The following is a 14,317-nucleotide window of genomic DNA, read 5'->3' on the forward strand; positions in this document are numbered from 1 at the left end:
GAATAAGAACAAAAAGTCTGTACCATTGCTTGGATTGTAAGTTTCTCATCAACCATCTTTTAACATGACCAATTGTGTAACTACGTGTTATGCATGTCTGTTTCCTCATCCAAGGGAAGGGATTTGAAAGACAAATCCTATAGTACAGGTAGCCTTTACTTCTTGGAGACATAAGCATAGTATTGAGCCATGGGAACAACAAAAGCAATCACCAACAAACCTCCAACTACAAGGCTGAATTGTCCCCGTTTCTCTTCTGTCTCTTCCCTGGTTTTAAAATTGGACTCCCGCTTATTGTCCTTAAATTTGGGGCCACCAGGATCGGGAAGTCCATCAATGGCAGCAACTAGCCGTTTGGCGCTGCTGTAAATTGCTTCATTGTACTTCTCTTCCGTAGCCAAAACTGCAATTGAGTGAATAGTATGATAAGTATAACTGCAACAAAAGAAATGAAAGGAAAAGAAAGATTGTTCCAGCATATGAAACTTCTGCTATTTTCTCTTCTTCTGGTTGTTTGATCTCTTACTGTAAGATATGCCATTGATGGTTTTGCAGCAAGAACTTACGATTCATTCCTTGAAACCTCTCCCCGATAACCTTTGATTTCTTATGTTTCTTAAGTTTTCAAGGTCCTTATTAGGGTCATTGTTTCTACTAAAACTTTATTTGCAGGTTGCGAATAACCATCATATTCAACATTTCCAAGTACAGGACTAAATAATATATGAAGGTTTTCAACTTCAGTTTCAGTCACAAGAAAATAAAAGAATACTTACCAGGAAGGTTCTCAGTTACAGTAGCATCAAGAATATTTTCTCCGACAGCTTCGACAAATGCAGGTCCACCTGTAACTGCCCCTTCTTTTTGGCTTGTAACAAGCACAACAATACCTCTATTACTACCCTCTTCAAGCGTGGGATACCAACGCTCCAAAACTTGGTCAGCATACTCGAAGGCATCAGCTTTGCTCTGCAGTCAAATTTTATCTATCTTCGGTATCAAAAATAGAAAAAACCCTGGTTGATTTTTTTCTTCAATTTTCTTCTTCAACCATAATTCTCAAACTTGGCATCTGTTTCATAAGTGAAAACCAATCCTAAACTCTCACTGTATTGCGCCTGAAGCAATAATCACAACAACACAGAAGCAATAGACAATAATCAATAATCAAATACGCAGGAAAAATAAAGCACACCAAGATTTACGTGAAAAACCCTCCAGTGTAGAGGAAAAAAAAACCACGGGCCACCAGAAAAATCTTCACTATCAAATAATAGTTATACAAAGTTCTTCTCTAGCTAAAACTAGAGCTAATCAACAACTAGAGAAACAATTGGAGAAATCTCACCAAATAAGTGACTCAACAAATACACCATGAATTTGTTCTTAGAAAGCTTCAAACCCGATCTTCACCATTCAGAATGTAGAACTCTAAATCATAAACCTCCTGACAAGGTTCCAACTCAATCGGACTACGGATCGATTTTCATTCAACCAACTCTCCCTTCTCTTTTTTCTCTCTTTGCTTTTCTTGGCTTTTCTTCTTTCTCTGCTTGGTTTTTGACACACACCTAAAACAACCCCACCTCTTTTTTTATTAAGTAGCTAGGGCTCTGTGTAAAATAAAAGATCAAGGCTCATGGCCTTTACTTGGTCCAAAACTACTTACATAGGACTGGACCCCATTTTCCTAACAATCTCCCCCTCCAGCCCCATTAGTAGGAGATTCATCACCATAGCAGTTTCATTTGAAACTTACCTTGGCCAGGGAACTCATTCCGGCCAAGTTACTGCAAAGCTCAAGCTTTTCCCTGGGAAGTATCTTAGTCAACATATCTGTTACATTATTATCAGTATAGACTTTCTTCAATAACATCTGCTGTTCTTCAATCACTAAACGTAACCAATGATATCTAACATCAATGTGCTTTGTTCTAGCATGGTACATGGTATTCTTACTCAAATCTAAAACACTCTAGCTATTACAAAATATCACATACTCTTTCTGATTCAACCCTAATTCAAGAAGAAAACGTTTCATCCAAAGCATTTCTTTACATGCTTCAGTTGCTGTAATATACTCAACCTCTGTAGTTGACAAAGCAACACACTTCTGCAACTTAGATTGTCAAGATACAACTTCTCTTGCAAAAGTAAACAAATACCCTGAAGTAGATTTTCTACCATCAAGATCGCCTGCCATGTCAGCATCAGTAAACCCTTCTAGAACTGGTTGTGAAACTTCATAAGTCAAGCACATTTTTGAGGTACCCCTCAAATATCTAAAAATTCATTTCACTGCTTTCCAGTGAACCTTCCCTGGATTAGAAAGAAATATGCTCACTACACCAACTGCATAAGCAATGTCAGGTCTTGTACAAACTATAAGATACATTAAAAAACCGACTGCAGAAGAATAAGGAATACTAGACATAGCTAGTTGCTCTTCCTTAGATACTGGACAAGATTTCTTACTTAGATGAAAATGGTTGGCAAGTGAACTGCTAACTAATTTAGCATGTTACATGTTGAATCTACCAAGCACTCATTCAACATACTTTTCTTGTGACAACCACAGCTTTCTAGCTCTCCTATCCCGGATAATGTCCATACCAAGAATCTGTTTTGCTGGACCTAAATCCTTCATATCAAAAGACTTAGATAATTATTCTTTCAACCTGCAAACCATACTAGCATCTTGTCCTACAATCAACATATCATCAACATATAATAATAGGATAATAAAGTTACCATTAGGAAATTGTTTAATATACACATAAGAATCCACTACTATTCTTTTATAGTTATGACTCACCATAAAAGAATCAAACTTTTTGTACCACTGTCGCGGAGCTTATTTCAAGCCATACAAGCTTTTCTTTAATTTGTAAACTAAGTGCTCTTTCCCTTTCACTTCAAAACCCTCAGGCTGATTCATATAAATGTCCTCCTGTAAATCACCATGCAAAAATACAGTTTTAACATCAAGTTACTCAAGTTCAAGATTCAAACTAGCTGCCAATCTCAGTACCACTCAAATAGAACTCATTTTTACAACTGGAGCAAAAATCTCATCAAAATCGATGCCTGGTTTCTGAGAAAAACCTTTTACTACCAATCGAGCTTTATATCTCACTAGTTTGTCACCATCCTTTTTCAACTTAAACACCCATTTATTCTTTAATGGCCTCTTCCCTGTTAAAAGTTTAACAAGATCATAAGTACAATTCTTTCGCAATGACTCCATCTCTTTTTTTATTATTTTTAACCAGTGCTCTCTATCCGGAGTAGCCTGCACATCTTGAAAGCTTTCTGGCACCCCTTCACTGGTAACTAAAATAAAATCTGAACTTGGATACCTGGTAAATGGCATGCGCTCTCTAATAGATCTCTTGAGCTGAGACTCTATATCACTTGATGTCGAAGGTAGCTCCCTCTGCTCAACACTCTCAGGTAGAGAGGATTGATCCTCTTACTCAAAACTAATAGCATCTGGCTCATCACCAACTGTGACTGGCTCATTCATATCCCCAAGTTCTGTTTCTTGCTCATTTTCACCATCCATGGCTCTTTCCTGTGGAATCCCTATCGATGTTGAAACATCACACTCAACTGTAATTCATGTAGTCTTCTCATTTTTTTTAAGGTCTGCTATGTTTTTTTTTATGAAAGATCATATCTCTACTTCTGACTGTCTTTCTCTTTACTGGATCCTATACCCTGTAATCAAATTTTTCATCACCATATCCTACAAACACACATTATGTGGCTTTACTATCAAGCTTTGATCTCTGCTTTTTCGACACATGCATGAATGCTTTACACCCAAAAACTTTCAAATGAGAGTATGAAGTATCTTTTTCTGTCCACACTCTTTCTGGAATGTCAAAGCCCAAAAGAACTGATGGTGACCTGTTAAGTAAATAACAAGTTGTGTTGACTGCTTCACCCTAGAATAGTTTTGGTAATTTTGCCATCCTCAACATACATTTGACTTTTTTCACAATGGTGCGATTCATTCTTTCAGCTATACCATTATGCTGCGGTGTTCCAAGTTCTGTCCTCTCATGTCTAATCCCATGCTTTGAGCAATACTCCTCAAAGCCTTTATATGTGTATTCCCCATCATTATCAGTTCGAATACACTTCAAGGGTAACCCTATCATCTTTTCAACCATGGCATGAAATTTTTAAAAATACTATAGTACCTGACTTTTGTATTTCAACATATACACCCAAGTCTTACGTGAAGCATCATCAATAAAAGTAATAAAATATCTGCTACTACCTAATGACTCAACTTCAATGAGACCACATACGTCAGAATAAATTAATTTCAATCTATTTTCTTTTCTCTCAGAATTTTTACGAAAAGAAACTCTATGATGCTTACCAAACAAACAATAATCACATGAATCGAGAGACATACATTTGATCAAAGGAATGAGAGACTGTCTTGCCAAAACTCGTAACCTTTTTTCACTCATGTGTGCCAGCCTCCTATGCCATAAATTTGTTGAAGCATCATTTTCAATGGTATTTACCTGGTTACCATTCAATTGCATCCATGTCTTATACATTGTGCAACATAGTTTTTTCCTTGCAACTATCATAGATCTTTTGAGAAGCTTCCACTGTCCATTCTTTTATCGACTTTCATATCCCTCCTTATCAAAGATATTAATAGCAAGTAAGTTCATTCTCATATCTGGAATGTGTCTGACATCCTTCAAAGTCAACATGCAGCTGGTACTAGTTTGTACAATAATATCACCAATCCCAACAATCTACGACACACTCTTGTTTCTCATCTTGGTACAATCAAAGTCTCCTATTTTGTAAGTTGTAAATAACTTTCTCTTAGGAATACAATGATATGCCGCTCCTATGTCAACTATCCACTCAATACCGGGATCACTAACATGATTACAATCACCATGTGTATAAATCAAAGTAACCAAATCACTATCTGAATTCACTGCTGCAAATTGCCATCATCTGAACTCTTGCCTTTCTCATCTTTTCGCTCTTGCTTCAGGATTTTATAATTTCGTTTTATATGACCTGCCTTACCACAATAGAAACACTTCACTTTACCTCTAGACTTGGATCTATGTTTAGACTTACCACGACCTTTTGGGTCCTGACCTCTATCGATGTTTCTACCCCTGTTCTCTGTAACCAGAGCTTGATTCCCAAGGTCTACATATTTTCGCCTTGCTTCTTCATTAAGCATACTGTCCTTTGTCATCTCCAATATCATCTTATAATCAGGAGCTGAATTAAGAACCGTCACAACTAGAGTATTTCAGCTGTTTGGCAATGAACCCAAAAGAAATAATGCCTTCATTTCATCATCCATTTAAGCTCCATAGTAGTCATCCGATTAAATATATCTTGAAAATCACTCAAGTGCTCTGTAACAGATCGTCAATCCCTGTACTGTAAAGTTGCAAGCTTTTTAACAAGCATAACTTTATTCATACCTATTTTTCTCTCATACAATGCTGCCAATTTTTCTCAAACAATGTGAGCATCTGACTTCTGTGCTACATGATGGAACACGCTAATATCAACCCATTTTCTGATTGTAGCCAACGTCCTTCTACCTAGCTTCTTCCAGCTTTCATCTTTCATATCTGTTGGTTTAGTCAAATCACCCAATACTGGCTCATACAAATCTTTGCAGTATAGATGATCCTCCATCATAGGCTTCCAAATTGAATAATTCGATGCTGTCAATTTTATCATGAAACTTGTATCACCCTCCATGATCCCAAATAGAATTTACTTCTATCCTGGGTTGCTTCTGTATCGATGTCTCAAAATAACCCTCGCTCTGATACCACTTGTTGCGCCTGAAACAATAATCACAACAATACAGAAGTAATAAACAACAATCAATAATCAAATACGTAGGAAAAATAAAGCACACCAAAATTTACGTGGAAAACCCTCCAGTGTAGAGGAAAAAAGAACCACGGGCCACCAGAAAAATCTTCACTATCAAATAATAGTTATATAAAGTTCTTCTCTAGCTAAAACTAGAGCTAATCAACAACTAGAGAAACAATTGGAGAAATCTCATCAAATAAGTGACTCAACAAATACACCCTGGATTTGTTCCTAGAGAGCTTCAAACCCGATTTTCACCGTTCAGAATGTAGAACTCTGAATCATAAACCTCCTGACAAGGTTCCAACTCAATCGACCACGGATCGACTTCCGTTCAACCAACTCTCCCTTCTCTTTTTTCTCTCTCTGCTTTTCCTGGCTTTTCTTCTTTCTCTGCTTGGTTTTCGACATACACATAAAACAACCCTACCTCCTTTTTTATTAAGTAGCTAGGGCTCTGTGTAAAATAAAAGATCAAGGCCCATGGCCTTTACTTGGTCCGTCCAAAACCACTTACATGGGACTGAACCCCATTTTCCTATCACACTGTTCACCGAGAAACTTAAAGCAAAAGAAAAGGAATTAATGGCATTATGACCTCAGCTATATTCTGTATTATGGTTCCCGGTAACAACCATGTCACATTGATTAATCAGCTTCTCTACAAACTCAGATTTAATGATGCTAAACATCCAAAACTGCATAGAATTTTCATTTGATCATCTCCGTTTTACTTGGTTTTCCAGTGACCCAACAGACAGTTAATGACTAAAGTTTCTATTATTTCTTCTCATTCCAGATTCCTAAAATTCAGCAAAAGGGCATCTCATAGAAGTGATAAACTCACAATTATGCAAGTAAACAAGTCAATTCATGAAAATAGGATCTTACGGTGAGCTTTCTAACAGTAATAAAGTTAATGTGGAAGTTCTTCCTTGACTCCACATCAGATAAAAGCTGCTTCAAATCAGATTTTGTCACTCTACTAAGCACATTAGCATCATCAACTACATAAGAATCCTTTGGTGGCCCCTCATTAATTACATCAAACTCTGATGCCAATGCATTGCCAGTGTACAAGACAGGAGAAATATTGAGTGCCAAAGAGATAGCTAGAGCTGCTAGCCCTTGCTGTGCATGAACAAACCAGTTTTTTGGTTCTGCCAAAGATGGTTTTAGTGACTGAGAAGTGTGTTTCTTGACGCTACAGGTAAAGGGTTTTGAGAGAAAGAGAGAAGCTGATCTTGGTTGAAGTGAAGGCGACAAAAGGTTCTTAAAAGCGTATGCTTTTGGATTCAAGATTGGAGAAAGAGAGTGAGAAGAGAAAATAGTTTCCATGTTAACTGTTCACCGGCTGGTGGATAGGAGAGAAATGAAAATTTTTGGAAAGAAACAAAAGAGAGAGAGGAAAAATTTTTTCATTGCCGTTTCCATATGCTTCTGATTTCTGTTGAGTTGAGAATGTTTGAGTGGTCAGGATTTTGTCTTGTTTTGTATTGGTTGGCCATATTTTTTCAGGAGGATAAAGTCACTCAGCCATGTAGATGAACAAGGGTGTCTTGGTCTATTCATGGTTTGTCAGAACTAATCCCAAAGAGCTTATCTGAGGCATATATCATTTTCAATCATGAAAAATGACCACAATGCCCTCCTGTAAGTTTTAAAACATGGACGAGACTGTTTATCCTTAATACTACTTCATTTTGCCTCATTTTTTTGGCCCTGCAAAACCCAGTTCCAGAATCTTTAGCTGAAGCTTCTACACCTTCCAAGCCGGCTTTGAACATTGCAAACACCAAATCTTGGTTCCAGTTCTATGGTGATGGTTTTGCCATCAGTGTTCAAGAAAAGAAGTGGGGTCAAGGTCAGTCAATTTCTGATGAAAATGTTTTTGAAAAGAAAAAAATGTTGTTCAGTAAAACAGAAGTCCTCTGGCTATTACCTAACTTTCTTTCATAAAAACTGTTATAATTTGATTGAATTTGTAATGTGTAATCATAAATTGCAATAGAAATCCACTGCCATAAAGAAGCATACAAGAGAAGGGGTGCATCAGTTTTCCTGACACATTAATGATCAGAATACATTAGATGAAATGACTTCCCTAGAATTTCATTCATAACAGAGAAGGTGATGAATATCCCACCAGCCAAACAATCACAGAAAAGTAAGTTGAGCTCTTGAAGAGTTAGAACATTGGAAGCAGCCCACATTAGGCACAACTCCTCCACCACCAGCACCACCACTTCGACTTCTGCTACTATCTTCATTCCTGAAAACAATGTTGTCATCAAGTCTTTGTCTAAAAAGAAAAGATTCAGTTAATGCTGCCCTGCTGATTAGCCATAGATAGTTAGCTTGAAGGACAGAATATATGCGAATATTAACATGAGAACATAAAGAGGACCTTGAACTTCACATGAAGGTAGTTGGCTCCCCTCACTTATAGCAAACCATGAAATTTTTCACTGATAGCTTTGGATTAAGATTAAAATTAACAAAAATTAAGTTATAAGTACGTGTAATTTCATAAGAAATTAATAGTAGACTAGTAGTTGGTTACTGTCCATAGGGTAACAAGTTGCATGGTGCTATTTTTTTTTTTGGTAACAAGTTGCATAGTGCTCTTGATTATGCAGAATGCAGTCTACAGCTAAACATATTCATTGGCAGGCTATCTATCTAAGCCCAAAAGTCCGTCTAAGTTTAGAGAGTGTTTAGACAAAAAATTAAAATATATTAAATAGATTTAGACACAATTTTTAAATTCATTTAAATTTTAAATCGAGTTTTAGACAAACGATTAAAATCTTAAGTTGGGTTTGACTTAACCCAAATTTGCATATATATAAATTATTTATTTATATATATATAAATTATTTATTCATATATATAAATTAAAAATAAAAAAATATATATTTTATTAAACTTAATTTTTATTTTTAATTTATATATATATAAATTAAATATAATCTCATTAAACTTAATTTAATCATATTTTTTATTTTTTATTATATAAATTAAATTTAATGTGTGAGTTTGATATTTTTTTTTTTAATTTAGATCGGGTTTGAAAAAATTTTAAAACTTAAAATTTCGGGTCAAGTCATTTGAGTAAACATATAAGCTTTTAATACTAAGTATGAGTCTGGCTTAAACTTGGCCTATCCCAGCTCATAAATACTGTTACAACTCAATTGTATCATATGTTCTTCACTTCTGTTTTTTTTTTTTTTTTTTTAAATAATCAAGAAAAGAATTACAAAATTCGAAAAGTTAGAATCTTAAGCAGGTCATATGTCACTTTTTAATGGTAATAGCATGAATCAATTAGAATAAATCTCAAATATGTTTTTTTTGTTTTATATAATTGTCTCATCAAACTGAAAATATAGATGACATGAACCTACTTTAAATATCTAACGTATTAATGTAGGGTCTAAATTCATCAGTTCCACAAAATCTTTGCTTGTTAAAAGGCAATCAATTGCTAATAAAAATGGCTCCACCTTGAAAATGTGGTATGAGTAAAGCACACTCATTTTTATTTTCTGTTCTTTTTTAATCCATTTCACATTTTCAATCCATGATTTTAATGATGTAACATTTGATGAAGATACATGGAATCAAAAGAAATGAATAAACAATGCTGGTAAATAATAACTCATTATTAGAATTGCAGAAGCATACAGGGGATCCTGACTCATTATTAGAATACATTATGTGCAATTACTTAGTAAAATTTCCCTCATTGCAGAGAATGAGTTACTGATTCCTGTATTTCTTCCAGCTTTTTCCCTTTAGTTTCTGGTATAAATTTTGCGACCAGGATGTAATTTGCAGCACAAAAGGCTGAAAATATGAAGAACACCCCTGAAAGAGTGCCCAAAAAATTATCATTTCTGAGGTCAAGAGCTTGAAAACTGTGGATGATTAGTGAAGGAGAGGGCATCACCTGCTGAGCTCCATTGAATTAGGAAGTTGAAGTAGTATGAAATAACCCAAGCAAAAACATTGTTGATCAAATTACAGATGCTTCCAGCTGAACCCTTCACATTTACAGGAAACACCTGTCACAGACAGAATCCCAGTATGGATTGTTAACTCTTTTTCAGATCAAATTTTGCAAAAACAGATGAATGAATAAGCAAAGGAAGGCGACAACAGTTTCGCAGACCTCTGCTATCAAAAGCCATGGTATTCCTGCGCCTAACACACTTGATCCCATATACATCTGAAAACAGAAACAACGAAAATAAATAAAAATTGAAAAAGAACACAAAGGTTTTCACTCTGAACAAAAATGTATTACCAGTAAGCCAATGAGTGCCAAAATGGGAGTACCATCATCCCACCAGTTAAAGTCCTGCTTATCCAAGTGAGATTCCAGGTTATCATTTTAATGAACAAACAACATCAAGGAGGCTATGAAATGTAAGCTTTTCAAAACCTTTAAGAAGAATGACAATCCTGTGAGGAAGCTGCCAAAGCATAATCCAGCAAAAGAAACCTGCAAACAGATTCCAATATTGGCTCATTGTTCAACCAAGCAATACCTTTCAAACCATTAGAAAATCGAAGAACATCTTCTAACCAGTAGAAGTGGCCGTCTTCCAGCTTTATCAAGTAACATCACACCCAAAAGGCCTAGTAATGTCTGCAAAAAAAAAAAAAAGAGCGAGAGAGAGAAGCTTTTTATTTTCCGACATACTATACCATAAAAAATATGGTTTTGAATTCACATAACAGTGCAAACAACCTGAACAGCAGCCAGTGTAATGAGTCCAATCAAGCTTGATATACCTGTTATAGATAGGAGTTTCATTAGATAAATTTTCTTGGGGTTTCCTTAAAGTTGTATAAAGAGAATCATGGCCTGTAATTTACCAGCAGATTGAATTATAATAGCACCAGAATAAAATGCAAATGCACCAATCCCTCCCAAACTCTGCAGTGCCATTAGTCCAGCCATTATCTATATCAAATGTGATAGAATTGAATTAATCATATATATATATATATATATATATATATAAACAGAATTGAATTAATCATTTATATATATAAACAGAAATTAATAAACTTTCAACCAAGTTACAAGGCTTACAAGCAAGGGACGAGCATATGTCCTCTGAAATACATCTAAAGTGCTACCTTTTGACACACTTCGAAGAGATTCAGTGTAATCCTGAAAATTAATTAAGGTTTAATTTAAATACATTAAAAGAAAAAGAAGCAAAAAGAGGGTTAAACTAAAAATCTTTGCTTTATTTTTTAATAAATTAAAGTTGAAAAGTTACTTTGATTTCAGTTGCTTCTTCAGAAATATCAACTTTCTTTCCTCTGAGGTACAATAGGACATCTTCGACCTCTTTTTCTCGACCAACTTTTGCCTGCAGAGAAACTTTTTTCATTAACTGCAGGACAATGGCTGTTTCTTTTCTTGAATATTAGTAGACAAAGGTTCAAGAATCTCAAAAGTTGGATCACCAGCCATCGAGGAGATTCTGGAATGAAGTAGAGGAGTGGAAGTTGCAGTAGACCAGGAATAGTTGCTGTGTGTAAAATCATTCAACATTGTTACAACCCCTAGATAGCATAATTTCCTATGCATGGAAAGACATAGAAGTTATACCTATTAGAGCCAAGGTGCGCCAATTGACAAAGGAACCAACCAGATATATGAATGACAAGCCCCAACAGACCATCAACTGCAAAACAAGTAGGATTCAGAAATGTGAGGTAAAATAAAGTGCATTCTAATCTAAGTTTACCGGTACTATGGCGGAAATTCTTCCCCTGAGATCCTTGGGTGTTATTTCTGCAATGTATAGTGGCATCTGTTTGAGATTGAAACGTAAATAATGTTATCCATCTCCAGACATCCAAAGCATCAAATGGCTAAAGCTGCATCAAATTTGCATTGGGAACTTAAGAAATGTTACCAAAAAACCAGTTATCCCGCTTACAGATCCCAATGACAGTCTTCCAAGGTCCAGCAACCAAGGAACCTTTTCATAACACAAGGCAATTAACTTTTATTAACTGAAAGAAAAGAAATGAAAATTCAACCATAGCTAGTTAGACTATCGAAAATCTTCTTTAATATCTTTCATGATCATATAAATTAAGCTGTCTTACTCCTAGTTTCCTGATCATATAAATTGCTTAGTAATTAAGTCTAGCATAAGTCATACAGAAAAGTTAGCGAAAGAGTTGAAACCTTAGCGAATGCTATGGCAAACCAGCCACCAATGTAGAGTACATTCAAAATCCACATAGTCTGACATAAAAAAAAATGGTATTAGTCAAAATTTGCAATTGGAACAAAACAGTTGGTTTCAGAATTTTTCTTAGTCATGACAAATAACAAAAGCTTACCCCTTTACGACCAAGGAGATCTGTTACCTTCCCACCTATTGCTGCACCTAGCATTGCTCCAACTGTTAGTGTTGAACCAAAAAGGGAAAACTGCAAAGCAAAGAGTATTTACCGCAAATTCAAAAGGACTGTCAAATAAAATTAAATTCTTTCACATGGTAGAGCATTCCATGTTACCTCTTTTAGAGAAAGATCCATGTCTTCCATAATTCCAGACTGCGTAGGTGAAGAATAACCCATCTGCAAAACAATCACATGAAACTAAGTTGAGCCCTTCAAAAAGTTAGGAGATCCAGTCTTTTCACTTGTCATAAAAAATGCAGTTTACAAGATTTCCCAAACCAAAGGCCATGCAAGCTGTCACAAAGGCACTGAGAACAAGAGTGGTGGTGACTTCTGAAGGTGCAGCAGTCAGACCACCATTATTTTCATTGCTTAAAAATGATCTGAGAAGCAAGGTTTCAGTTACTGCCCTTCTTTGCTCCGCCATAGATTGTTCGTCGGTCAGCTTGGAAGTTAAACCATGTAAATGATTGGATGGAATCTCGTTTCAAGCATCTTTAACTGCTTGTAAGAATTTTCAGGTCCACTTAATGATAGTGGTCGGTCTTGCATTAATTAAATATTAGTAAATAAAATATTATTTTATTTAAATTTTAGTAAATAAAATATTATTTATTTTAATTTAAAGTTTAATTAAATATCTAATTAATTAAGTTTATTCAAAAATATATATAATTAAATTTGTACAAAAATAGATAGATAAATTTATTCAAATCAAATGATCGTTCAAAAACAAATAATTTTTATTTATTTAAAATAAATAATTATATTTTTAAGATAAAAACACACTTAATTATTTATATAGACTTTTTTATCTTTTTAAAAAATATATAAAAATAATTCTCGAAACTCTCTCCCATTATACTTCATTTTTTTTTGTAAAATTTTGTTGCAAAAAAATTATAAAAATTTGATGATCTTATAATATATAGTAAATATTTAATAGATTAATTTTATTAATATAAAACACAATCAACTACTCGATTTCATTGTATCCTCATTTATCGTTTGTAATTTTTTTTACATTTATTAAGACGAATAAAATTTTAAAAAAATAATATTTATATGCTTTAAAATCTTATTTTAAAATTTTAAATTTATCAAAAATAAAAATTTCAGATTTTCAATTCACTAAAGATTAAAATTAAACCATGTAATCTGTAGATTTATGAAGTTTTAGGTAAATTATATAAAGTTTATAAAATAATCACGAGTTAAACCTAAAATTTAATTCAATTATTTCGTATTAATATCTAATAAATTTAAATTTTAAACCGTAATTTTTACAAACCCTTTTATTCTCAGATCACGACATAAAATAATAGTAGTGGATTAGGTTGACCAAGATTGACTCGATATTTCTCTGGCCTAGACTGATAATTGGCCGCGACTGATACAGGAAATCATTCATTCTCTGGACTCAGGAAAGAAGACAAGAGATTATACAGTATCCTTTCAATAATGGGACAACAGGCTTTTGGTTAAAAAAAAAAATCTGGACCAGCTAGTACCTTTCAGGAAATATATCACAAGGGCTTACGCAAGGGATGACAAATTCATGCTGCGCTTGAATTGCTCCAACTCTCAACGGATATTTCTCTTATTTAAAACATTTTCAACCTTTCATTATTGTCGAATTATTAAAAATAAAAATAATAAATCACGAATTCCTACCAAATCAAATTAAAAGTGACTAATCAAATTGACGCGATTTGAAAAAATTATTAATTAATTAATTAATTTTTATTTAATAAATAATCGAATTGATTAAAAATTTTAAAATAATTGATTATAATCAAATTGATCAAAATCAATTTAATTCAATCGATTCGATTAAATAAATAAACTTTTCATCATATTTTTTATCTATTAATAATAATTATTTAATTATAAATTTAATTTAGTAAAATTTAAACTCAAATATTATTTAAATTAAATCACTAAAAAATTTAATAATTTTAACAATATTTTATAAAAA

General features: G+C 33.9%; 2 protein-coding genes across 6 annotated transcripts; both read right to left on the minus strand.

Annotated features, from left to right (window-relative positions):
• Window positions 1–33: 33 nt before the first annotated feature.
• LOC111296275 (UPF0603 protein At1g54780, chloroplastic-like) lies at window positions 34–7,335 on the minus strand. The gene is made up of 3 exons (XM_089768911.1): window positions 6,787–7,335; window positions 777–969; window positions 34–403 (listed from the first exon to the last, which is right to left on the minus strand). The coding sequence occupies exons 1-3, from the start codon at window positions 7,231–7,233 to the stop codon at window positions 156–158; spliced, it is 888 nt and encodes a 295-aa protein (XP_089625037.1). The 5' UTR covers window positions 7,234–7,335; the 3' UTR covers window positions 34–155.
• A 2,196-nt stretch (window positions 7,336–9,531) lies between these two features.
• On the minus strand, window positions 9,532–12,881 carry LOC111296569 (sugar transporter ERD6-like 15). 5 transcript variants are annotated; one of them, XM_022890945.2, is made up of 18 exons: window positions 12,605–12,881; window positions 12,454–12,516; window positions 12,277–12,366; window positions 12,119–12,178; window positions 11,841–11,906; window positions 11,670–11,735; window positions 11,531–11,606; window positions 11,386–11,450; window positions 11,196–11,288; window positions 11,003–11,083; window positions 10,783–10,870; window positions 10,655–10,698; window positions 10,490–10,552; window positions 10,346–10,405; window positions 10,208–10,261; window positions 10,073–10,129; window positions 9,851–9,965; window positions 9,532–9,768 (listed from the first exon to the last, which is right to left on the minus strand). In XM_022890945.2, the coding sequence occupies exons 1-18, from the start codon at window positions 12,764–12,766 to the stop codon at window positions 9,644–9,646; spliced, it is 1,428 nt and encodes a 475-aa protein (XP_022746680.2). In that variant the 5' UTR covers window positions 12,767–12,881; the 3' UTR covers window positions 9,532–9,643. The 5 variants fall into 5 exon arrangements, with proteins under 5 accessions (XP_022746680.2, XP_022746683.2, XP_022746682.2 ...); XM_022890948.2 differs by having other exon boundaries at window positions 12,277–12,317; window positions 12,619–12,871; XM_022890947.2 differs by having other exon boundaries at window positions 12,277–12,323; window positions 12,619–12,871.
• Window positions 12,882–14,317: the final 1,436 nt, after the last annotated feature.

Source organism: Durio zibethinus, chromosome 12 (genome assembly GCF_047325235.1).
Source record: "Durio zibethinus cultivar Kanyao isolate XHJ-2024 chromosome 12, ASM4732523v1, whole genome shotgun sequence".
NCBI classification, from domain to species: Eukaryota; Viridiplantae; Streptophyta; class Magnoliopsida; order Malvales; family Malvaceae; genus Durio; species Durio zibethinus.

Coding starts and splice junctions, on each gene's coding strand:
- LOC111296275 (XM_089768911.1), bottom strand. CDS start 7,233: ATGGAAACTATTTTCTCTTCTCACTCTCTTTCTCCAATCTTGAATCCA. Junction 970..6,786: donor TTACTGTTAGAAAGCTCACC/GTAAGATCCTAT, acceptor ATTTGACTGCAG/AGCAAAGCTGATGCCTTCGA. Junction 404..776: donor TGTAACTGAGAACCTTCCTG/GTAAGTATTCTT, acceptor ACTCAATTGCAG/TTTTGGCTACGGAAGAGAAG.
- LOC111296569 (XM_022890945.2), bottom strand. CDS start 12,766: ATGGCGGAGCAAAGAAGGGCAGTAACTGAAACCTTGCTTCTCAGATCA. Junction 11,084..11,195: donor AAGAAGCAACTGAAATCAAA/GTAACTTTTCAA, acceptor ATTAATTTTCAG/GATTACACTGAATCTCTTCG. Junction 10,699..10,782: donor TATTATAATTCAATCTGCTG/GTAAATTACAGG, acceptor TATCTATAACAG/GTATATCAAGCTTGATTGGA.